Genomic DNA, 25,024 nt, shown 5'->3' on the forward strand with positions numbered 1-25,024 from the left:
AAATAAGTTATGTCAAATATACATTGAAATTAATGTTTAGATAATCTAGGATATTTTTTTAAATTCCCACAATGCTTACAGCTATGTGCCATATAAAATTATTTTAGGTAATTTGATTTAAAACTAAGTTTTGATGACAATTATTATTGCTGATATTATTATTATTTTAAGACAGTGTATTGATATGTAGCTCAGGCTGGCCCCCAACTTGTAATCTTCCTGACTCAACTTTCCAAGTCCTGGGATTAAAGGTGTGCATCACTATGCTTACCCCTTGATTAGAATTATTTTATAGTTCCACAAGTACAGTAAAACCAAAATTTTGATTAATATATATTTAAGCAGGACATAGTTGTGCATGATTATAAGTCCAACACTGGGGAAGTGACCCAAGATTGTGAGTTTTACATAGAACAACATAAAGCCTGTCTCAAAAGATAAAAGCAATTTTATATACATCAATAATAATATATAAATAATGTATACATACTATGTGCTATATTATATATTATTATGCTATATTATATATTAATATATGTCACATAATAATACATAAATACTATAAAAAATCACAAAAATATTTGCATAATATGAATGATTTTAGGAACACTTTTTGTTGTCAGAACTTTCCCAGTTTGAATGGAAAATCACATGATCATCTTCTGTAGCTCCATCACTCCCTTTTGCTCCAGTGAGTCTTTATCCATCAGTATATTTATAACTGCTACTCTCTCAGCACTACTCATCTCCTAACCCCCATTCATATTATGAGTTAATTTGTCTATGCTCTACTTCTGACCAATAGAATGTAAGCTCCTGCATATTCGGTTTTCATGTGATTGTTTTATTGTTTTTATGGCTATGTCCTATGCCTTGGCATATAATAGGTATGCAGTAAGTATCTGTTCAATGAATAAATAAATAAATTGCCAGTCAGTCACATTGTTGATTCTCACATTATTTCTTGGGATAAGCCACATTTAATCATGTTAAAGACTTCTGAGAGGCACCATCCTGCCTGATTAAAGGAGCTCATCTGACCATGGTATACTTTTCCACTTCATAGCAGCACTGACTGGCTGCTAGGGTCTGTTCACTTGGTAACTTTGTTTAGAATTTGGCCTTTTTATGTAGGATGGCTGGTGATTCTGCTTTGGGAAAGGACATTCCAGCTAAGTGCTAGTTATTACTTTTATTACTGGTTATTACATGTATTATTTATTTATTAAAGAGAGATAGAGATAGAGATAGAGAGAGGGAGAGAGAGAGAGAGAGAGAGAGAAATATGCAGACACAGAGAGAAAGGATGCACCAAAGCCTCCAGCCACTGCAAACAAACTCCAATGCATGTGCCACCTTGTGCATCTGGCTTATCTGGGTACTGGGGAATTGAACATGGGTCCTTAGGCTTTGAAGGCAAGTGCCTTAAATGGTAAGCCATCTCTCCAGCCCTATTATTATTATTTTGAGACAGGGTTTTGCTATGTACTCCAGGCTGGCCTCAATTCATGTTCTTCCTGCCTTGGCCTCCCAAGTTGCTTGGATTATAGGTGTGAGCCACCATGCCCACTTACCATTTTGTCATCCCCTTTAGGATCCTGTCACTTCCAACATTTGACTACTGACATCATTATTTGCTCTTTTATGTCACTTATATTTCAGGAGCAGCTTGTGTATACTACCAATACCAAGGATCCCAGTGTCTACAGGTATGCTTTGGTTTTTGTTAGCTACTTTAAAAAATATATATGTTATTTATGTATTTATTTGAGACAGGCACCTTGAAGGTATGTTAATATCAGCTATGTTTTTAGCAATAAAATATTTTCTAAGTTATATGTAAATAGCAATTTGAACAATAATTTTTGAAGGTTTCTTCTTTTTTTTTATTAGCGATGCACATACTGTGTAGATAGCACATGTTCATCTCCTCCTTGTGCTCCCCCCTCCAACGGGACCCTCCTCATTAGGGATTGTGGGTCTTTTTTATTATGATTTTTTGATCATTTATTTATTTATTTATTTGAGAGTGACAGAGAGAAAGAGGCAGATAGAGAGAGAATGGGTGCGCCAGGGCTTCCAGCCTCTGCAATTGAACTCCAGATTTGTGTGCCCCCTTGTGCATCTGGCTAACGTGGGTCGTGGAGAATTGAGCCTGGAGCCGGGGTCCTTAGGCTTCACAGGCAAGCACTTAACCACTAAGCCATCTCTCCAGCCCAGATTGTGGGTCTTTTATTGTGTGGTTAGCCATCAGTTATGGGGAAGAGGCAATGTCTCTGTGCATAATGTCCCAACTTGTGGCTCTGACAATCTTTCTGCCCCCTCTTCCGCAAATTTCGCTGAGCCATGTTGGGTTTGGTTTAGCTCTACTTCTGTACCCTAGAGTATTCCTTTGCACCCTGTGGCTCTTCCATTCTTTCTGCCTCCTCTTTTGCTATGTTCCCTGAACCTTGGAGGATATGATAGACATATCCTTTAGTGTTGAACTCTTGACAGACTCTTACATTATACTTTGATGAGTTTTGAGTCCTCAGTGTCTACTGTGACTTCATGGAGATGGTTCTATTATCCAGTTTTCTAGCTGTGGAAGCGGTATTCATATTTAATCCTACACTTCCTCCACAATGTCCCCTGAACCATGGTGGGTGTGATAGAAGTAATTTGTTCACTGCTAGGCATTAAATTTTCTCTTCTTGTCATTTTGATGAGACTTGAGTTTATGTGGTATTTTCTGCCATCTGTAAAAGCAGGTTCCCTAACCAAAAGTGAGAACAGTATTAGTCAAAAGGCATCAATAATACATTTAAAAGGCTTTTGATGGGCATAGAATCCCCATTAAGCCAAAGACCTATGGAAGCTTTCCTCTTGGGAGTATGTGCTTACAAGCTATAGGCCTTTTTTAAATATTTTATTTATTTTTTGAGAGAGAGAGAGAGAGAGAGAGAGAAAGAGAAAGAGAGAGAGAGAGAATAGGTGCACCAGTGCCTCTATTCACTGCAAACAAACTCCAGACACATGCACCACCTTGTGCATCTGGCTTATGTGGGTTGTAGGTAATCAAACCAGGGTCCTTTGGCTTTGTGGGCAAACACCTTAACCACTAAGCCATCTGTCCAGCCCAAGTCATAGGGTTTTGACTCAGTTCTCAAGTACTAGGCATGAATCTCCTCTCACTGAGCAGGCCTCATATCCAATCAGAGAACATTTGATTACCCCCATGACTTATATGCCAATAATGCACTGTGGGTATATCGTGCCTGGCTGATGCATTTTGTGACTAGTAGGATTCACTGCTTGTTCATGCTGTAAATGACTTTTCTTCCCTCCTCCCACCCTGTCCTTGTGCTTTCCAATATTATGACAGCTAGCTTGCAGGGAGATGGCTTCCATTTCAGTTCTATCTTGATTTCTCACTGCTCTGTGACCACAGCCTGTGGTGTCTTCAGCAATAGGATCTTACAATCTAGTGTTGGTGTGTAAGGAAGCATCTTCTTCTGGGGGCCCCTTGGGCTTCCTGACCAACAGCAACCTGTGTGGAGATAATTCATCAACATAAGAAATAATTTAAAATATTTCTTTTGAATAAAACAAATAATCTTTAGTACTAATAATGAGGAATAGTTCATAAACTCTAAAAGGAATAATTGGGGTAAATCCAGAACAATGAGGGTCCTCACTTATGTCTACATTAAAATATCTGAGTCATGAAGTAAGTTTGTGACTAATGACATAGCGAAGCATTTTTACTGTTTTAAGGAGTCAGGTGGAAGGCTGGGGAGATGGTCTGAGTACTTGAGGTTGAATACCTGGACCCCTCATAAGACCCCTGGGAGCCATCGTGGGTTTCTGTAGTCCCAGTGCACCTTTGTAAGAAAGGGTAAGAAGGGAAGCAGAGACAGGAGACTGTCCTGGAAGTTGGTGAACTTGCTAGCCTGGTGAACAAAACAATGAACAATGACAAGAGACCCTGCCTCAAACGAGGTACAAGGCAAGGACTGACTGACCTAAAAGTTGCCCTTGACTTCTACCCAGGTACTCATACAAGGACATGCACAGACAGACATACAGACATACAGACACACACACACACACACACACACACACACACACACACACACGCACATCTCATACCCACAACCAAATAAATAATTATTTAAAATGTCAGAGGACAAATCAGAGAACCTCTGATTTGAAGTTCCTCTGTTTTCAGGCACTTGAATTTGTAGCCATCAACTTTTGAAGGTCTCATTTGTCATTAAGAATATTATGTTCTCTCAGTTTTGATTAGAGCATCATGACATGGCCCACCTCTCTTTGTAAGCTGCTCTAGTTAACACTAGTTAACACTCGAGTTAAGAAACAGAGGGGAGTCTCTGAGTAAGCACAGGTGTTCTCAGCTGTGAGGTAGGGCAGATTTGTGAATATGTAGGCCTGGATAAGAAACTACATGTGTTACATGTTGGGCCTGGGACACCAGAAATGTGCCCAAGGTTTTGCCATAGGACATGCCTGTAACAGCTACAACTAAGGAATTGATGACTGAAAAAGCTCGAGAGAGTGCCTGTACACCTTCTAGAGAGCTTCCAAGAATGAAATCACTTGCTTTGTATCACTTGCATGTCTGAAACCTAACTCCACAATTAGAAACAAAGACAAAGAAACCACTTGCATCCGGCCAATGGCCATGTTATACTTAACCAAAAAGATATTTTGTTTTAAGTAAGGAAATTACCCATTTTATTTTATATTTTCCTTGTTAAATACTCAAAACCATACTATTCAGCAATGGGGTATGTATCTCAAAGGCAGTTCTTTCTTCTTAGAAGAGGAACCTATCTGTTTTCCTTCTTTCTCCTAGCAGGTTAGCTATGAGAATGAGTTCTACAAGAAATCTGCATTTTACTTTTGAAAATATGTTTAGTGAAAGACCTCAACCATTTGATTTTATGTCTTCACATCTATGTTCATGTGTATTTGTATATATATGTGAGAAGTTACAACATTGGAAACAATATAGCCTTTAAGGAGGCCTAAACTCAGTTATTTCCTATCTCCATTAAGCATTGCAAACAAATTTAAACCCTCTAAGCTCCAGTTATTTCATCTGATGTGACAGTATGTAGCTTTTAAGGTTGTAATAAACATTCAAAGAGGGTCAGTCATGTGTAGGCAATAAAAGTTAACTGTTATGCTCACATAGCATACACAAGGATATGCATAAGAAATGAAAAAATCAAATTGAAAAATATTCTAAATTTCCATATGATCATAAAAAAGGGTAACTGATACTACCAAAGGTACACAAAGCCATAACCTCTTGAAATGGAGGCGTTTTTCTTAATATCTTGATGCAGTTTTCAAGTTTTCTAAATTTAATGTGTCTTGTTTTATGTTTTAAAGCCATTTAATTTTTATTTATTTATTTTTGGTTTTTTGAAGCATGGTCTCACTGTAGCCCAGGCTGACCTGGAACTCACTCATGCCTGACTAAAAACCATTTTAAATAAAGATCTCAATACTGTGGCTTTTTAAAAAGTTTACTGAAGTTTGTTTATAGGACTAGTATATATAAGGTCATGTACATATCTATAATAACTAAAATATGCATGTCCTTCTGCCATTGCCCTCATGTGCCGCCCTATCAGTTCATCTGTTGGCCACATGCATTCACTATTTTTCTAGTATAGATGACCCTAGTGTGGTTTTGCCAGAAAAAGTTAAAATAAAAACTTAGCTGGGCATAGTGGCTTACATTTTTTTCCCATAGTAGGAGTAGCACCATAAGTTTAAGGCTAGCCTGGGGTTTAGATTGCCAGGTCAGTCTGAGCTAGAGTGAGGCCTTACCTCAGAGCAAACAAACAAACACAAACACCCAAGAACAAAACAAAGTTTCATAAACTCATGAGTACAAGATATCAAAATATTTAGAAACATGAAGTGACAAAAATTAGAAACCTACTTCTCTTTCTTGGAGCTTATCTTCCCATTAATTAATGAAGTTTCCTTTTTATCTTTTTAAAACCTGTCTTGTATGTTGTAGCCTGAATAATAATATAAGCTTATTGATAGTTTAAATAAGTCTATTAAGAATTTTTTTTGTTGAATTATACTGAGTTTATAGTTTTCTTGAGGGACAACAACATCATGACATGCATCTCCTTTAACTGGAATGTTCTGTCTTTAAAAAGTACTTGTTTGAGTTGGGTATGGTGGTAGAGGTAGGAAGATTGCCATGAGTTCGAGGCCATCCTGAGACTACACAATGAATTCCAGGACAACTTAGGCTACCATGAGACCCTACCTCAAAAAACAAAACAAACAAACAAAAAAAAACCCCTAAAAAACAACAACAAACAAAAAAACAAGAACTGTGCGGATTCAATGTTTACAGCATGATGTATGAGATTCAAGCAGCAAACTTCTTATTTTAGTGAAGCCAATTAATATGCCCATCACATTACAATTGCTCCTTTCATTTTATTTTATTTGGCAAGAGCAGATAAACATTACAAATTCAATAGGAATCTCAAATACAGCACACATTTTATTACCTCTAACCCTCATGTTGTAGATTGGATCTCTAATCTTGTCTTATATATCTGCTACTTTGTATCCTCTGACCTACTTTTCTCCATTTCCTGCCTCATTCTTCACCTTTAGCAACCATTGTTTATTTTCTGTTTTCACACATTTGAATTTTTTTCTAGATTCTCCATATTAGTAAGACCATGCAAAGTTTTACTTTCCATGTCTGTTTTTTCACTTACACAATATCCTCCTGGCTCATCCATGCAGCATTGAGGGGCAGCACCTCTGCGTTTTCTAAGGCTAAATTACATTTCAATGTCTGTGTCTATCATCATAGTTTAAGTTTCCTTCTCATATATCCATCCACAGACACTTGGTTGTTTCCCAGTCTTGGTTGTTGTGATTAATACTTCAGTGAACATAAGAGTGCAGGTATTTTTACAGTGTGGGGATTTCATCTCCTTTATGTGTATGTTCAGCACAGAGGCTGCTGGGTATTCTGGTAATTCTAGGGTTCATTTCTTTAGAAACATCATATTCTTTCCTGTGACAGCTGCACCCACCTACATTCTGCCCCCAACCCCAACAGTGTGTCTAAACATTCCCATTTCTCCACAACTTTGCCGGAGTTTGTCTTCTGATTATTTATTTGGTACTAACCATCCTCTATAGTATGAGGTGGGACTGCAACATAGTTTTAATTTGCATTTTCCTTGTGATTGAACATCTTATATATATCCTACTGGCTGCTAGCAATCTGTGAAGAAATGTCTTTTCAGCTCCTTTGCCTCTTGATGCCATCATTTTTTTAAAGAATTTTTTTATTAACAAATTCCATGATTGTAAGCAATATCCCATGGTAATGTACTCCCTCCCCACACTTTCCCCTTTGAAACTCCATTCTCCATCATATCCCTCCCCCTCTCAATCAGTCTCTCTTTTATTTTGATGTCATGATCTTTTCCTCCTATTATGATGGTCTTGTGTAGGTAGTGTCAGGCACTGTGAGGTCATGGATATCCAGGCCATTTTGTTTCTGGGGGGAGCACATTGTAAGGATTCCTACCCTTCCTTTGGCTCTTACATTATTTCTGCCACCTCTTCCACAATAGACCCTGAGCCTTAGAAGGTGTGATGGAGATATTGCAGTGTTGAGCACTCCTCTGTCACTTCTTCCCAGCACCATGATGCCTTCTGAGTCATCCCAAGGTTGCTACCAACTGAAAAGAGAAGGTTCTCTACCAAAAGTGAGTGTAGCATTAATATAAGGGTATGAACATTAAGAGAAGTGCCTACTGGGCAGTTTGGTGAGCATAGTATGTACATTTAGCCAGACAGCAGCAGACGTTACACCCCTAGGGCTCATAACTACCCCTGTTTTAAGTTTTCAGTATCAGGGATGTATTACCTCCCATGGAGCAGGCATCCAGTCCAATTAGAGGGTAGTTGGTTTCCACCATGACAGATACGCCACTATTGCACCTGTTGGCTCATTTGGCCTGGCTGACCAATTATGAGGCTTGCAGTGTCCACTGTTGAGTATCTTCACTGGTGGTAACTCTTTCTCCCGTTGAACTACGTGTAGAATGGCTTCTTCCAGCTTTCTGTCAGCTGGTCTACATGGAGGAGGTTATCAGCTCATTTCCAGCAGGATTTCTCAGTGGCCTTGCAGCCCAAGTATATGGAGTCTTCAGCAATAGGGTCTTACCATAAATTTCTGGTGGTTGCTCGGCAATGATGCCATCATTTTTCCTCCTGTCACACAGGTGTTGTGTAGGGAGCGTCAGGCACTGTGAGGTCATGAATAGCAAGGTCACTTTGTGTCTGCATGACAGCGTTATGAGCACTGCTCCCCTTTGTTTGACTCATATTCTTTCTGCCACCTCTTCCACAATGATTCCTGGCCCTGGAGGGTGTGATAGAAATGTCTCAGTTAGTGCTGAGCCCTACATTGTCACTTCTTCTCAGCACTTTGGCCATTTTTGAGTCACCCCAGTAGCCAGCGCCATTTGAAAAGAGAAGCTTCTCTAATCTGAGAATAGCATTAATATATGGGCATAAAAACAAGTGTTTAGAGGGCAGTTTGGTGGTCATAAGACATCCATTTAGCTAGACAACAGTAGTAGTTTTTGCCCTCAGTTCTTATGACCTCATCAGCCATAGGCATTTGACTGGTTCTTAAAAAATTTTTTTTGTTGTTATTTTATTTATTTTAGAGCAAAAGACAGAGAGAAAGAGGCAGAGATAGAGAGAGAGAATGGGCGCGCCAGGGCCTCCAGCTGCTGCGAACGAACTCCAGACATGTGCGCCCCCTTGTGCATCTGGCTAACATGGTTCCTGGGGAATCGAGCCTCGAACTGGGGTCCTTAGGCTTCACAGGCAAGCGCTTAACTGCTAAGCCATCTCTCCAGCCCTTGACTGGGTTTTTTAGTACCTCGCATGAATTCCCTCCCATGGAGCAGCCTAGAAATCTAGTCAAGAAAGAAATTGATTTACCCCAAAAGAGACATACCACCATTGTACCAGTGGGTACATTTTGCCTAGTTGGCCAGCCATAAAACTTGCAGAGTCTACTTCTTGTTTAGAATTTTGATGACTTTTCTCCCCAACAGGCTGCATAGCTCTTTCAAGCATCCTGACAGCTAGTTAACACGGAGGAGACTTCCAGCTCAGCTCCAGCTTGATTTCTCAGTGACCTGTAGCCAAAGCACGTAAAGGTCTTCAGCAGTAGGGTCTTGCCATTTATAAACTCCTGTTTAAATATCAATGTATATGCATATATTTTTCTTTCAAAAGTGGTTTTGCTTTCAAACTGGAGGTGTGTGTGTGTGTGTGTGTGTGTATGTTTGTGTTTCTGAGTATGTATATATGTTTTCTTGATGCCCTTTCTAAACAGTCTGGAATTTCAGTTTACTTTTCTCAATTCCAGAAATTATTTAGAAGTACTTTCTTTCTTTTTTTTCTTTTTCGAGATAGGGTGTCACTCTAGCCCAAGCTGACCTGGAACTCACTATGTAGTCTTAGGGTGGCCTCGAACTCATGGTGATCCTCCTACCTCTGCCTCCCAAGTGCTGGGATTAGAGGTGTGTACCACCATGCCCGGCTGCCTTCTTTTTATTAAGTGGATACTTTTTATGGCAAATTTGTATGTTTAGTCACTCCAGGATAAGAATATAGTCTGGTCTATTTTTGAAATATTTTGTTTGGATTTATTTATTTATTTGACAGAGAAAGTGTGTGTGTGGGGGGGGGGAATGAACGGGCAAGTCAGGGCTTCCAGCCACTGCAAATGAACTCCAGATGTGTGTGCCCCCTCGTGCATCTGGCTAACATGGGTCCTGGGGAATTGAATCCGGGTCCTTAGGCTTTGCAGGCAAATGCCTTAACTGCTAAGCCATCCCTCCAGCCCCTGATCTATACTTAGGAGTTAATGTGCTTTATTTTGATTCCTAATAATTGGTTAGATTTCCCTATAATCATTCAAGTGTTTGAATACAGTCTGTATTCTGTTTTTTGGGGGCACATATTTCTTTCTTTTCATATCATTTTCTTTCCTTCCCTCCTTCTGTCCCTCCTTTCCTCTCCCCTCTTTCTCTCTCTCTCTCTCTTTCTTTTCTTCCCCATAGGTTATAAGCTTATATCCCCTGTCCCACAGTCCCCATTTGACTGAAGGCTCTCCTCAATAGGATTATTGATGTTCACTGTGGGGTAATTATGGCCTCAGTCAGTAGGGGGGTTGTGCTTAGGATATTTCTACCCACCCTGTGGCTATTACCATCTTCCTGCCACCTCTTTCCCTAAAATCCCTGAGCCTTGGCATGTCTGTTAGCAGTTTGTTTTAGTGTTGAGTTTTATGTAAACTCTGTATTTCTGCTTTGATGTATTTCAGTTCACCATAGTGTTTGTTTCACATAGAGCTGGTTGTCAGGTTAGCATTGGGAAAAAATACTTATGTTTCTGCTTTCTCTGTATTTTCTCCTGGACCACTGTAAATGTAGTAGAGGTTGCATGTCTTGTGGTGAGCAGTTGGCTATCTTTTCTTGACATATTTGTGGATCTTATATCTCCCCAGTATTCTCTGCCATCTGTAAAATAAAACAAATTCTCAAACCAAGAGTAAGAGAGAGCAGCTGTGACTAAGAGAAATATGCATAGAAATTTGAGAGACATTTTGAGGTGTATGCCCACTCTTCTTCTCCAGAGAGAAATGGGAGCTTCTTTCTGGAGCTTGTGGAGACTAATTTCTTACTGATTTATTCACAATCATATAAATATGAAGTAGCTGCCCCATTTTTTTTTTATCTAAACAGCCAGATACCAGGGGCTGGGAGATTTCTCAGTGGTTACATACACTTGTTCTACAAGCCTGCTCTCTGTAGTCTGATCTTCAGCACCCACATGGATTCATAATGGTGCAAACATCTGTAATGCCAACATATCTATGACAATTAGAGGCAGAGTTGGGGAAACATTAAAGCACCTGAACCCTCCCAGCAGCAAATCAAGAGACCCTGTCTCAAGGAAAGTGGAATGAGAAGACAGACACCCTGGAGTTGTCCTCTGACCTCCCCCTGTGCACTGTGGCATGCATCCACCCATATTCATACATACATACATACACACACAAATGAAGTAAAATCCAGATACGTATGTAAGTTTATGGACCATAATGTCTCCATAGAAATTACCCTCTCCAGTAAGAAAACAGCTATGGATTACAGGTAAGTGGATGAACATGGATGACCCATGGATCTTACACTGATATTTATTTGACTGACAGTGACTGAGAGAAGGCATAATTCCTTATAATTGAAAATTTCTGTTGAAAATGCAGGGCTTTGGTTTCAAAGCTCAATTCTAAGGCTACTTAGATACTTGTATTTGGAGAATAAATATCCATCAGCTACATGTCTAGTATCTTCCTTAACAGATTTGGAAACAATGGTTATTTTATACAGGTAACCACGAAGAAAAGAAACACAAGGCAAAGGCAATGTATTCAGATTTTTAGTTTTGCAGCTATTTAAAAAATACTTTTTACTTTTGGTTTTAGCTTCATACCAAAGGGGTTAATAATTAAAATCATATCCCCTGGTGCTTTATGTATGAATTAATATTTCTTTGAGTTTTCATATGTGATTATGATTTTTTTTAATTTCCTGTATAGTGAGGTCCAATCACCAAAGGAATCAGCACCACATCCTAAAACCTCAGCAGCTGTTCAGCTGGATGAGCTCATGGCTCACTTGAGTGACCTGGAGGCCAAGGTGGGTACAAGCAGGTTGATAAAACCTCTGGGCCCACAAGCACTCCAGTTTATCTGTGTGGAGCTCAGGTGTACATTGCCCTTTATATGAATTCTAAGGTGGCGTTCATTTTCCCAGACTGAATTTAATTCAGTGGAGAAACTCAACTTTGTTCTTTGTGTTATTTGGGTACTGAGCATTGTATGATACTGGCCTTGATCTTGGTAACCCAGTGTGTACTTGGTCTCAGTAATGTTTGTATAATAAAATGCTGGTAGTGGCTGAAATGTGTGGTGAAAACCTTAGAGATTTTGAGAGGTTTGTCATATTTTACAGGAGAGGAAGAGGATAGGATTTGGTATATGCCCTGATGAATGAGTAGGCCTGGGCATGTAGAGAAAAGAGAGAATTCTTTGAGTTGGAGTGAGCCCTGAGGGCACAGAGGTATCTAAGGCCTGTTGATGTAGACAGTATACCTGCCCCAACAGGCAAGTACAGACAGAGCAAAGAAGGTCAAAGTAGGAAGGATGAGTGCGGAGTCATACTAAGATAAAGTCAGCTTCTTTGTTCTTGTCTACAGAACATAAATGTCAAGCTCACATGCCCTGACAAGGAGAAGAAATCAGATAAAAGGGCTTAAGGGATTTATCAAAAGAAATATATTTAGAATTCTTAGGGCAAAGAATCCAACCTTTTTAAATATACTTGGAGGATATGGCACACACATATGATACAACTAACAATGAAATAGTTTTAAGGCAGAATATAAAAATGCATGTGATGGAGAAGGTCAGGGACCTTATCTTTTGGCTGCACTTCAAGTCCTATTGCCCCATGTAATACCTAGCACATAGTGAGTAAGAAGGGTTTATTAGAGGGAAAGCTGAATAAATGTCACGATCATGCTTCTTTGATGGTAAATATTTCTCCATTAGTTAATATCTACAATAAAGTTGTATGAGCTGATTGTGCTTCTTGTGCTGTATACTTGAAAATGCTAGGAAAAAATACATTAGAAAGTATTTCACTACGTTGTATTTTGTTGATTTAATTTGTGCCTTGATCTATTGAAAATTTAATTTAAAATATTTTTAAAAATAAGCAATTTATTCACATTGTACAAAAGTTAAAAGTACAAACAAATTTAGTATAGATGGTTTTTCTGTGATTTCTTTCTTCCACCACCCAGTTCTGCCCCCTGCAGGTAGCTACTATGTCCTGCAGCTTATGTATATGTTCAGAAGTCTGGCATACACAATCAAAGTGATGTAGGTGTTGATACATTGTTGTATTCTTCATTGTTGTATTCTTACTTTGTTAATTTTTGTACTTAATATCAGTAACCATGTGAAGACTTTTGGATGTCAACCATTTGAACACTCCTCAAACATTAACATCTATTATATAGTAGAGTAGGAAAAAATATCTGTCAGAGGGTCAAAGCTCTGGAAAGGAAATGAGCATTATGATTGGGGAGATGATGAAAGGTTATACTAGGAAGAATAACTAGAGGCCTGAAGGCAGACAATAACAGATCACATTCATGAGACGAGGCAGACTGCCAGCTTAAACAAGGAGGCCTTTTCTATGTAATAAAAAAAAAAGAAACGAAGTTGGGAAGATCAAATGGGGGAGTAAGTGGGAGGCTTTGAACATCTGTTAATGATCATATATTTGATGGAAGGTGATGGAGAGCCACCATGGCTTTCTGATAAGTAAGCATTAGGTAGATGGTAGTATTAGCCTAGTTGGAAAAGATGGAAAACATCAGAATGAGGCCATGAAGTGATGAAGGAGGCTTTTTTTGTTGGTAATTTGAGTATCTCCCTGTCAATTATTTACAAAAGTCAGCTTGACATTTTGCTTAAATAAAGCCAGTTCATCAGAAGGCATTGTCTGTATGTGTCTCATCAGATAGACAAACTCATTGCATAATAGTCTTGCCACTCGTGGTTGGCTATGCTTAGATCTCCACTCAGCCTCACAGGGATATTGTGAATCGGCTTCCCTCACTCATGCTTGAAATTGTTCAGTGGCCCTTATCACGTTGGACTAAACCCAGGCTTCTGCCATGAGGGCCTTGTATGATCCCTGCCTTTCTCTCCATCATCTTTAGTATGCTCAATGTTAGCCCCTTCACTCTGGATCTGCTGACCTTGTGACCTTTTATTTATTTACTTATTTGTGAGTGAGAGTGTGTGTGTGTGAGAAAGAGAGAGAGAAAGAGAGAGAGAGATTGAAACAGAGAGAGAGGAAACATGCTGATGATGCCAGGGCCTCTTGCTACTATGAATTCAACTCATGAGCCATTTTATGCATCTGGCTTTATGTGGCCACTGGGGAATTGAACCTGAACAAGCATACTTTCCAAGCAAGTTCCTTTAACCACTGAGTCATCTCCTGAGCCCTGACTTTATGAAAAATTTTTTAAAATTTTTTTGAGGTATCATCTCGTTCTATCCCAGACTTACATGGAATTCACTATGTAGTCTCAGAGTGGCTTTGAACTTGTGATCCTCTTACCTCTGCCTCCCGAGTGCTGGGACTAAGAGCGTGTGCCACCACACATGGCTTTTTATTACTTTTAATATGCCAGTTTCCTTCCTCAGAGCCTCTTCTCCATTTTTAATTATTTTCCCACAAATATGAATATTTCTGTATTCTTAATAACACTCAAATATATATGCAATTATCGCTTCCTCAAAAGGGCCTTCGTCAATCATCCCTTCTTAAATCAACCGGTCCTCACCATCTCACTCTCCATTGCTTCTATCTGTATATAACTAACAACTTTTCTTTATCTGACTTTATAGAATGTATTCATCAGCCTATTGGGTAAAACACATAGAATATGAATTCCACAGGGCCAGAAACTTGGTCCGCCTTATATCTTGCTTTGTAACAAGCACATAGAATAGTGACTACCATAGACTGGGTGTTTAACAAATAATAAAAAAAAGAAAGGAGCAAAACATTAAATGAAAAAAGGAAGGGATGACTAATTGTCAGGAGGGTACCTTTGTGACAGCTAGAAAGGGTTTCATCTTCATATACTCATTTAATAATCTCTTTAGTTAGCTTACAGAGATTTAGGTATTATCCTGGTGTCTTTAAATCCTTTTTGTTGTTTTGTTTTCTTTCTCCCCTTCCCTCTGCTTCTTTCCCCAACACCCCTCCTCCTGTATCTTCTCTCATGTTTATATATCACATGTGTCCTTTTGCCCTTCCCTCTCCTAACTCATCTCTTTATATTTACTTTTGGTTATGGTTCTGTCTTTGTAGTTTTTACCTGCATTTGCCCCTTAGATGTACAGACTTACATATATTACAAGCTAAGAACACACATCTTGCCCTGAGGTTTTTTTTTTTTTTTTTTTTTTGAGGTAGGATCTCACTCTATCTCAGGCTGACCTGGAATTCACTATGTAGTTTCAGGGTGGCCTTGAACTCACAGTGATCCTCCTACCTCTGCCTCCCAAGTGCTGGGATTAAAGGCATGAGCCACCATTCCCAGCCTTTCTGAGTTTGTTTCACTTCACTTAGTATGATCCTTTTCAGAGCTAACAATTTTCCTGCAAATTTAATTTTTCCATACTGTTAAATAGAATTCTATTGTGTATATGAACCACACTTTCATTATCCATTCATCTGTCAATGCCATCTAGGCAGATTCCAATTCCTAACTATTGTAAATAGAGCCTCAATTACCAGGGATGTACAAGTACCTCTGTAGTGGAGTCATACACTCAAAATTTTTTTTTTGATTTTTGTATTTTGTTTTTTGAGGTAGGGTCTCACCCTGGCTCAGGCTGACCTGGAATTAACTATGTAGTCTCAGGGTGGCCTCGAACTCACAGCGATCCTCCTACCTCTGCCTTCCAAGTGCTGGAACTAAAGGCGTGCGCCACCATGCCCAGCTCATACATTCAAATTTTTACAGGTGGAAATATTTACAAATAGACAAAGACTGATCAGATTTCATTTGGCCTAAGGAATTTAGAATGAAATGGGAACACAAATGTTGTTATTGGGGTCTGTGTTGGATGTCTCTAGTACCTTGGAGAAAGGTTAAGAGAAGGCCACCTTATCACTCAGCAGAAGTGAGCTTAATGAGTAGAGAAGGGCGACAAGAGTGAAAGTGCAAGTAGGCTGATTTTCTTTATGGTTCTGTCTTTGCCCCAGGTGGAAGTGAAAGGAGATGCCAGCAAGAAGCACTTACCAGACAAGCAAGATTACAGGGCCTCCTTGGACTCAATGCTTGGGGGTTTGGAACAAGAATTGCAGGACCTTGGAATTGCCACAGTGCCCAAGGGTCACTGTGCTTCCTGTCAGAAACCAATTGCTGGGAAGGTAGGGTAGACCAGGATGTTAATTCAACAGTGTCTATGTCTGTGAATTTGTCTCTCTATTCTATTGGGGATGGCCCTTACTCTGTATACTCTTTTAAAAAATATTTTTTTCATTTATTTATCTATTTATTTATTTATTTGAGTCTGAGAGAGAGAGAGGGAGGGAGAGGGAGAGGGGGAGGGAGAGAATTGGCATGCCAGGGTCTCTAGCCACTGCAAATGAACTCCAGGCACATGCGACACCTTGTGCATCTGGCTTACCTGGGACTTGGAGAATTGACCCTGGGTCCTTATGCTTTGCAGGCATGCACCTTAATCACTAAGCCATCTCTCCAGTCCTACTCTGTACACTTTTAATACATTTAGTAATTATTGAAAATTCTAGATCATTTCTTACAATGCTCTGGGCACAGAGCAAAGTGCTTTACAAGAATTTCCTCATTTAACAGAGATTTTATTACTTTTGCAAAGATGGGGAAGCCAAAACCTCAGAGACATTAGTTAACAAGACCAAGGTCAAGTAAGAGGCAGAGATAGGATGTAAACCCAGCAGTCTAACCCTGAGCTTGAGTTCCTAACCAGTTTTTTTGCACCAACTTTATTGACGTGACCTTTCTTAACACTTTCTCAATAGACAACCTTTCTAATCTAAATTAATTGATGCTGAATACAGCATCAGCCAGATCATAGCCACTGAGTATTGCTCTGAACTATCCTTTACCAAATCCATGGTCAAAGCCTTTTAGACCTGACTGGGTGTGGGCCACGAATTGAGGTAAGGAGAGCGGATGAGTACAATCTCCTCTGCTTCTTTCCTCTTCCCCGTGCCTTCCAGGAAGACTGAACTTAATCTCTTACTTATCACCAGTGAATTCTGTGTTGTTTCCACTTCCCTCTGGGGCAGTAGATTGGCCACAAACATGTTCAGGCTTTTATCAGAGTGATCAGTCAGGACAGTCTGTCCCTTCTACTGTTCAACCTTGATCTGGGCCTTGGGTGTGTAACTCCAGAGGGCGCTGTCCATGTGGGATGCGGTGTGCAGAGCTCCCCCTAGAAGTCTGTGACCTTTGAGTCCTTGAGCTCCTGCTGGGCTCCCATGGCAGGCTTTCTGATATCCCCAGGTGATCCATGCTCTGGGACAATCTTGGCATCCAGAGCACTTTGTCTGCACTCACTGCAAAGAAGAGATCGGCTCCAGTCCCTTCTTTGAGCGAAGTGGCTTGGCCTATTGCTCCAAGGACTACCACAACCTTTTCTCTCCACGATGTGCCTACTGTGCTGCTCCTATCACAGAGGTAAGTAGTTTCAATGCCCTCTGCCACTTTCATAACGTTTCTGTTCACTCATTTGGAAGCTTGGAACTGTTGACAACTCTGCAGCCTTCTGATGATGTCTCTCTGTCCTTCCTCCAGAAAGTGCTGACGGCTATGAACCAGACATGGCACCCGGAGCATTTCTTCTGCTCCCACTGTGGAGAGGTGTTCGGTGCAGAAGGTAGGCGTGGGAGGTTGCAGCCAGCCTTGGGCACATGATGAGAAGGCTGGCAGCATTTGTCCTGGTGGCCTGCCATCCACTGTCATGGTAGCCCTGGTTCCAAGTACTGCCACCCACAAGCCCACTTCTGGCCTAGATGCCATCTCTGTATTTTTCCCCAACATTTTTTGAAATTCATTTTTTGATCAAAGAAGTGAAAATTAATTATTTAAAAACAATGATGTTATGACTGAAAAAGATCAGAGCCTCACGATTGCCCTTTTCTATCTCCAATTCAGTTTTCCTTTCCAAATTGATTTAGCTGCTCTTTTGTTGTCTACTTCCATGTTTAATAATAATAATACATTATGATAGGTTGTTTAAAATCTTTTGCCATATATTGCTTATTTATTTGAGAAAGGGAGAGAGAGAGAGAGACAGAGAGAGAGAGCGAGAGAGCGAATGGCCATGCCAGGGTTTTTAGCTACTGCAAATGAATGTCAGATGCATGTGCCACCTTGTTATATGGCTTACCTGGGTCCTGGGAAATTGAACCTGGGTCCTTTAGCTCTGCAGGCAAGCGCCTTAACCACTAACCCATCTCTCTAGCCCTATATATTGATCGCTTACCAGAGAAGATGTGGACGTTACTCGTCTCCTTATCCCAACCTATTTCCCTTCTCTTATCTCACTATGTCATTTTGTCATATTAGTGGCTAGAATAGTATTTATTTTAAAGATTTTATTTTTTAAAATTTTGCTCCATATATATATTTATTTCATATATATACATACATATATATACATATATATATATATATATATATATATATATATATATATATATATTGAGAGAGAGAGAGAGAGAGAGAGAGAATATAGAAAATGGACATGTCAGGGCCTGTAGCCACTGCAAACAAACTCAAGATGCATGTGCCACCTTGTGCATCTGGCTTACATGGGCACTGGGGAGTTGAACCTGGGTCCTTAGGCTTCACAGACAAGTGTCTTAACCATTAAGCAATCTCTCAAACCCTAAAACAGTATTTAATGTGCACATGTTAACAGTCATGGAAACGTGTACAGTGAAACTGAATTGAACACTCCATACAGAAACATAGATGGGCACATTTGTATCTTTCCACAATGTCAGAATTTACTCATTAACAATAAAGTATCAAACTACACTGGTTTCATTGGCTACAATCTATCAAGGAGTCCTGATTTACCTTGATAAATGGCTATTGCCAGGCAGATTTAGTCCAATTTCAATAACTGATATTAACTTTCAAACCATGCATTACACATGACAGAGTAATTGTATCTATACACATGCACATCTGTTATGTTCTTGTTTCTGGGACAAAATACCTGACCAAAAGCAACTTAGGGAAGAAAGGAGTTTATTTTATATTTACAGTTCTAGAGGGTAGAGTCCATCATGGTAGGGAAAACATGCCAGGAGCAGAAATTAGCATCACACTGTCACATCAGCATGGAGGAAGTAGAGAAAGATGAAAGCTGTAAAATAAAATATACACTCCAGGACCCCAGTCTGTGGAATGGTGCCACCCACAGTCAAGGTGGGTGTTCCCACCTCAACCTAATCAAGATAACCCTTCACAAGATTACCCCAGAGGCTAACCTAATCTAAATAAACCCTTACAGGTCATTCTAAGGTCCTGGCAAGTAGATAGTCAATATAATCAGGCACCGCATGTATGCATGTAGGCTGTAGAGTGGCTATAGCAGGGTTAAAAAATGTGCAGAGTCAAGAAGTTCAAAGAGGTCTTACTGAAGGCAGAGGCAGAAAGCTGATAGAGATGCAAAGGGAGGCACTGCATTTGGTTAGATCAAGCATGAGAACACTGGAGAGCGGCTGGAAGAGCTGTGCTGAAGGGTCTCAGGTCCAGCTGAGCTATAGGGCTGAGTAGAGTGTCAGAGACACAGGACAATGGAGGTAAGCTGCAGGACCAGATCTGCATGGATGAATAGAAGGATGAATGGATGGCAATACAGGACTCTGAAGGCAAGGTAGGTGCAGGACTAGGTCTGAATAAATGAATAGATGGATGGTAATTTCAGTTAGGCCTTGTCAAGAAGTAGGGATGGAGCTGAGTTGAAGCCCTTGAGATAGCTGGGAATTCTCTGCCTACTGGTCCCTTGAAATACACAGTGGGTGGTCAGATAAGTCTGTTGGGGTCTTCTCTATAACAGTGTTAGGTGTTCTCATTCTGGGATCCAGGAGAAGGTGCTCTAGCCTATGTTCATCTGGTATGTTCAATATATTCAAGCCTGGATTTTTTGATAGAGTTTTTATATGCCCATGGGCTTATATGATCCCAATCTGCTTTGATACAATTATAGATGGTACTTTTCGACTTTCAGGAGTTATTTACTTACCACTCTGTGCCTCATGGCTATTCCCTATGCATCTGTACTTGAAATGGAGCCAACTGTTGCTTTGTAAAATGGAGTTACCCAGGGCAAGACATAATCTGCAAGTTTGAAAGCCAACCACTTTACACAATAACTTAGAACAGGGCAAAGTGTGGTCTCGACAGAAACCATTTAGCAAATTATGATCACAGGAAAGCATGGATTTTGAGGCCAGACTGGCAAAACCAACTCTGGGCTATGGAATTTGTTAGCAGTATGTTGCCATAAACTCCTTGTCCTCTTTGCATCTTACTTTATGCATCAAAAAACAAAAACAAAAAACAACAACAAAAAAAAAAAACAACCAAAATGGGAGTAATAATGGTTTCTACCTTGTGGGGTTGTTATAGAGATCTAGAAACAATACATGTATAATGCTTAGGATAGTGTTTGATACGGTTCTACTACTTCTACAGAAGGTGATGATCAATGTCATTATCAAAATGTCTCTTTGAGGGGACTGGGGAAGTGGCTCAGCAGTTAAAGGGATTTGTTTGCAAAACCTGCCAGCCAGTGCTTGATTCCTCAGTACTCACATAAAGCCAGATGCACAAAGTGGCATGTATTCGGAGTTCATTTGCAGCTGCAAGGGACCCTGGAGCATCCATTTTCTTTCTCTGTCACAAACAAATAAAAATATTAAAGGAAAAACAAAAATAAAATGTCTTTTTCTGTATGAATCTAATCTTTTCTGGGTTAACTTTGACATCTCTTTCCCCCTGGCTTAATTTTGATTGTACTTACCAGTGTTGTGTGACAGAAGAGTGAGATCCTCGGCAGGTTAGCCGACCTCATCTGCCTCACCGCGTTCACTGTCTTCGACATATTCCTCCAGGGGATTTCTATCTTCCTGTTCCAACTTGAAAGACTTTCTTTTGCTAACTTGCAGCCACACTGGTTCATTACCCAAAGATGACACCTGGAATGTCCTTTTACTACTTTTCTCTTTAGCTCCTGTCTACTGATCTCATTACTTTTTTTTAAAAAAATTATTTGTTTATTTGAGAGACAGAAGGAGGTGGGGGAGGGGAGAGAATGGGTGCGCCAGGGCCTCAAGCCACTGCAAATGAACTCCAGACGCGTGCACCTCCTTGTGCATCTGGCTTATGTGGGTCCTGGAGAGTCAAACCAGGATCCTTCGGCTTTGCAGGCAAGTGCCTTAACTGCTAAGCCATCTCTCCAGCCTCCTGATATCATTACTTTTAAAACATGTTACTGCATTTATTTTAGTGAGGTACATCTTCTAATAGCTTTCTGAGAAACAATGAATAAGAGGTATGTTTTATAAAATTTGAATATATGTAATTATTTTTATTCTGTTATTGTCCTTTCATTGCCTGGAGTTAGAATTTTATGATAATTCTATTTAGTGGGAACTGTTTTCAGCTTTTGTGATTGAAAAGTTTTTTATTAAGATTTTATTGTTAATCTTTTATCTTTCTATGTGACTTCTTTTTTTTTTTTTTTTTTTTTTTTTTTTTTGGTTTTTCGAGGTAGGGTCTCACTCTGGTCCAGGCTGACCTGAAATTAACTCTGTAGTCTCAGGGTGGCCTCGAACTCATGGCGATCCTCCTACCTCTGCCTCCCAAGTGCTGGGATTAAAGGCGTGCGCCACCGCGCCCGGCTGTCTATGTGACTTCTTTTTATGTAAGTTTTTTCTTTTGCACTCTTTTTTTTGTTGTTTTAGTTTGGTTTTGTTTTTTGTGTCTGAAGTATGTGGCTACCTGGTGTGGTGGAGTGTGTGTGGTTAAAATGGTGTGGTGTGTTGTTTGCACATGTGTGGGAGTCAAGGGAGAATATCAGGCGTCCTCCTCTTTTCATTCATTGGTGTGTTTCCATGAGGCAGAGTCTCTCACTGAAGTCAGAGCAGATCTTCTAGGGTCCTCATGTTTGCACAGCAAGTTCTCTTACCCATTGAGCCATCTCCCCAGCCCATTGCTTTTTTTAAAAAAATTAAAGTCAAGGTCTCATGTAGCTAAGGCTGACATCACTATGTGAATGAGGATACACATCGCTGATCCTCCTGTAATCCCCACCCAAGTGCTGGGATTACAGGTGTGTGCTGCCACACCTGGTTTGACTCTTTTTCTGAATTCTGTTTTCTATGCATGTTTTGGCCATAGCATGATTCATGCATGTAATCAGAAAACATTTTTATTTTGTTTTCCCCTACCTTCCCATTAGAATTCAGTAGGCAAAATTTGCTTTCCTAAGTAAAAGCATGAGCAGTCTTTTCTGATCACTTAAAAATTATTTATTCATTTGCACATGTATGTCTGTGTTCATGTATGGGTGTGCCATGGTCTCTTGCTGCTGCAAACAAATGGCAAATGCTTGCATCACTTTTTGTTTCTAGCTTTATATGAGCAGTAGAGAATTGAACCCTGGCCAGCAGGCTTTGCAAGCAAGTACCTTTAACCACTGAACAACTTCCCCAGCCTCTCTGATCACTTGAATAGACAGTTCTAATATAAAACTTGATCATGATCTTTAGTAACTCAATCCCATAGTGTCCTTATTATTAATAAATAATAGTACAGCCTCCATTATTTATTTATTTATTTATAAGCATAAGCTCCAGATGTGTGCAGCACTTTGTGCATCTGGTTTTACATGGGTACTGGGGAATTGAACCCAGACTAGCAGGTTTTGCAAGCAAGCAACATTAACACCTGAGCTAGGTCCCCAACAGCTTCCAGGTTTTTTTTTTTAGGCAAACCCAACAGACTGACCTTTTTTAAATGCAAGAGTGCAAGGGTGAGAGCAAGCACAAGAGAGTGAAAAAGAGAGCGAGAGAGAGAGAGACAGAGAACTGGCATGCCAGGGTCTCCAGCCACACACATGCACCACGTTTTGCGCATGTACAACCTTGCACACTTGTGTCACCTTGTGCGTCTGGCTTACATGGGACCTGGAGAGTCAAACATGGGTTCTTAGGCTTCACAGGCAAGCACCTTAACTGCTATGCCATCTCTCCAGCCCAGATTCCAGTTTTTAAGAGTAGAAAATTTATTCCTTCTCCTTGGCAAGGCCTTATAGGCAAAGGAGGCCAGCCAAAAGGATGTGGTGTGGCTTTCCACTTCTCCTTACCTGCTTTTGGCACATCCACTGTCACCCCTATTGCAGGCTGTTTCTAGGCTGAGATGTGGGTGAGGAAGGTGAGAATGCAGGGCAGCAACGTTCTAACTTGTCTGCTACTGTTAAGCCAGTTGTATGCTCTCCATCCCAGACAAAGTTAAACTCAGACCCATGTATGTATTAATTTTGTTTTAATAGCAAGCTTCTTATTGCCCCGTGCATTTCATGGCTGGCTGTTGTTCCTTTGTCAGATTTCTTTGAGAAAACAATTACTTTGAAATCCCTTTTTAAAAAATAATATTTTTATTGAAAAATGAAAAAATATATTCATTGGGAACTTTAATACATGACCAAACTGTAAATTGGTCATCCTCCTACCTTTTGTTTCCTCTACTCCACCCAAGACATTTTATTTGCAACAGTTTTATCATTTGTACAACAATTTCATGATTAGAAATTGTTAACTTGGTTGCCTATTATCTCTTTCACTTAAATTTCCATAAAGGACCATGGGAAACTGGCACCTTTCTCTTGTAGTCAGTGACATTGCTATTACTGTTCAGTTGCTTCTCTCTATTCAGTGGCCATCACCCTCTTCAGCTGTTTTCTCACCTGTGGACTTTTTTCCAGGGTTAAGTCACATACTATCACTTCTGTTCTACAAATGACAGGGCATACATACCTGGCTCTCTGAGCTGGTCTTTTTGAAATCTCTCTCTTGACATAGGTTATCCAGAACCATAATCTCTTGGTGGATCATTGAGAGCATGATGATTTCCAAAGAAATCCCTCTATCAATTTCCCTTTCATTTAAACTGTTTCTTTTTTTTTTTCCAAGCTATGGTCTCACTCTAGTCCCTGCTGGCCTGGAATTCACTGTGTAGTCTCAGGCTAGCCTTGAACTAATGGTGATCCTTCTACCTCTGTTTCCCAAGTATTGGGTTAAAGGCATGCTCCACCACGCCTGTCTTCATTTTAAACTGTTTTATAGTCTCAGCGTGAATGAAAAGTTCAAGAACTGTGCGCATTGTCCTTGGCTATCTGTTTTGAGGAAGTCTTGCAGCCAGCTTAAATTTAGTATTTATTATATCTTGATATTTTCACCTTGCCCTTTGCCAAATGTTGCTGACCCTTGGTTGCCTGTTCCTCATTAAGAATCAGACAATATGGATTGGGTGATGGCTCAGTGGGCAAGTGCTTGCTATGAAAGCATGAAGACCTGAGTTCAATCTCCAAAAACCACATAAATGCTGGGCATGGTTGTACACACCTCCCAGCACTGGATGGGCAGAGACTAGGAGTCCTTCGGGTTTGCTGGGTAGGTAGTATAGCCAAGTTAGTGAGCTCTGGTTTGACTAAAGGACTCTGTTTCAAACAATAAGGTGGAAAGCAATGAGAAAGACACCTCATGTCTACCTCTGGCTCCACACCTATACACACATGCACACAAACACACATGCATACAAATGTGCATGTGTACCTGACCACACACAAGCTCCCACACACATATGAGCTTGCATATACACATGTATGCATTGTATGTATGTAAATATATATATATACATACATACATATATATACGTATGTATGTATATGTATGTATACACACAGAGTCCGAGTGGAAGCCTCCATCTTGGGTGTAGACAGAACTTGTTCACTGTGGAATTCCAGTTTGATGATTCTAGCTTTTTTTTGTTGAGTAATCCTTGAATAATACTTTGAAGTCTAAGGCCTTTTTGTATTGAGTCAGTTTTTATGAAAGAACTATCTATCCTGTCTGAAATCATTCTGAGGTCAAATAAAGGGAGAAGGGAATGGGATTTTCACCTTTCAGCATGTCAACTTTTTCAGTGGAGACCTTGTTCCTTCCTTCAGTGTTTGGGTATTTCTGAGCAATGAAGATCTTAATTA

At 40.0% G+C, this 25,024-nt stretch overlaps 1 protein-coding gene across 2 annotated transcripts in view; it reads left to right on the forward strand.

Annotated features, from left to right (window-relative positions):
• Positions 1-25,024, forward strand: part of Lpxn (leupaxin) — a 52,713-nt gene that overhangs the window by 15,371 nt on the left and 12,318 nt on the right. For both annotated transcript variants that reach the window (XM_045131899.1, XM_004667708.2), the window contains exons 3-7: positions 1,663-1,709; positions 11,696-11,795; positions 15,957-16,124; positions 17,245-17,418; positions 17,536-17,617. In XM_045131899.1, the coding sequence (XP_044987834.1) occupies positions 1,663-1,709; positions 11,696-11,795; positions 15,957-16,124; positions 17,245-17,418; positions 17,536-17,617 (571 nt within the window). The remainder of the gene's footprint in view (positions 1-1,662; positions 1,710-11,695; positions 11,796-15,956; positions 16,125-17,244; positions 17,419-17,535; positions 17,618-25,024) is intronic.

Source organism: Jaculus jaculus, chromosome 1 (genome assembly GCF_020740685.1).
Source record: "Jaculus jaculus isolate mJacJac1 chromosome 1, mJacJac1.mat.Y.cur, whole genome shotgun sequence".
Classification (NCBI taxonomy): Eukaryota; Metazoa; Chordata; class Mammalia; order Rodentia; family Dipodidae; genus Jaculus; species Jaculus jaculus.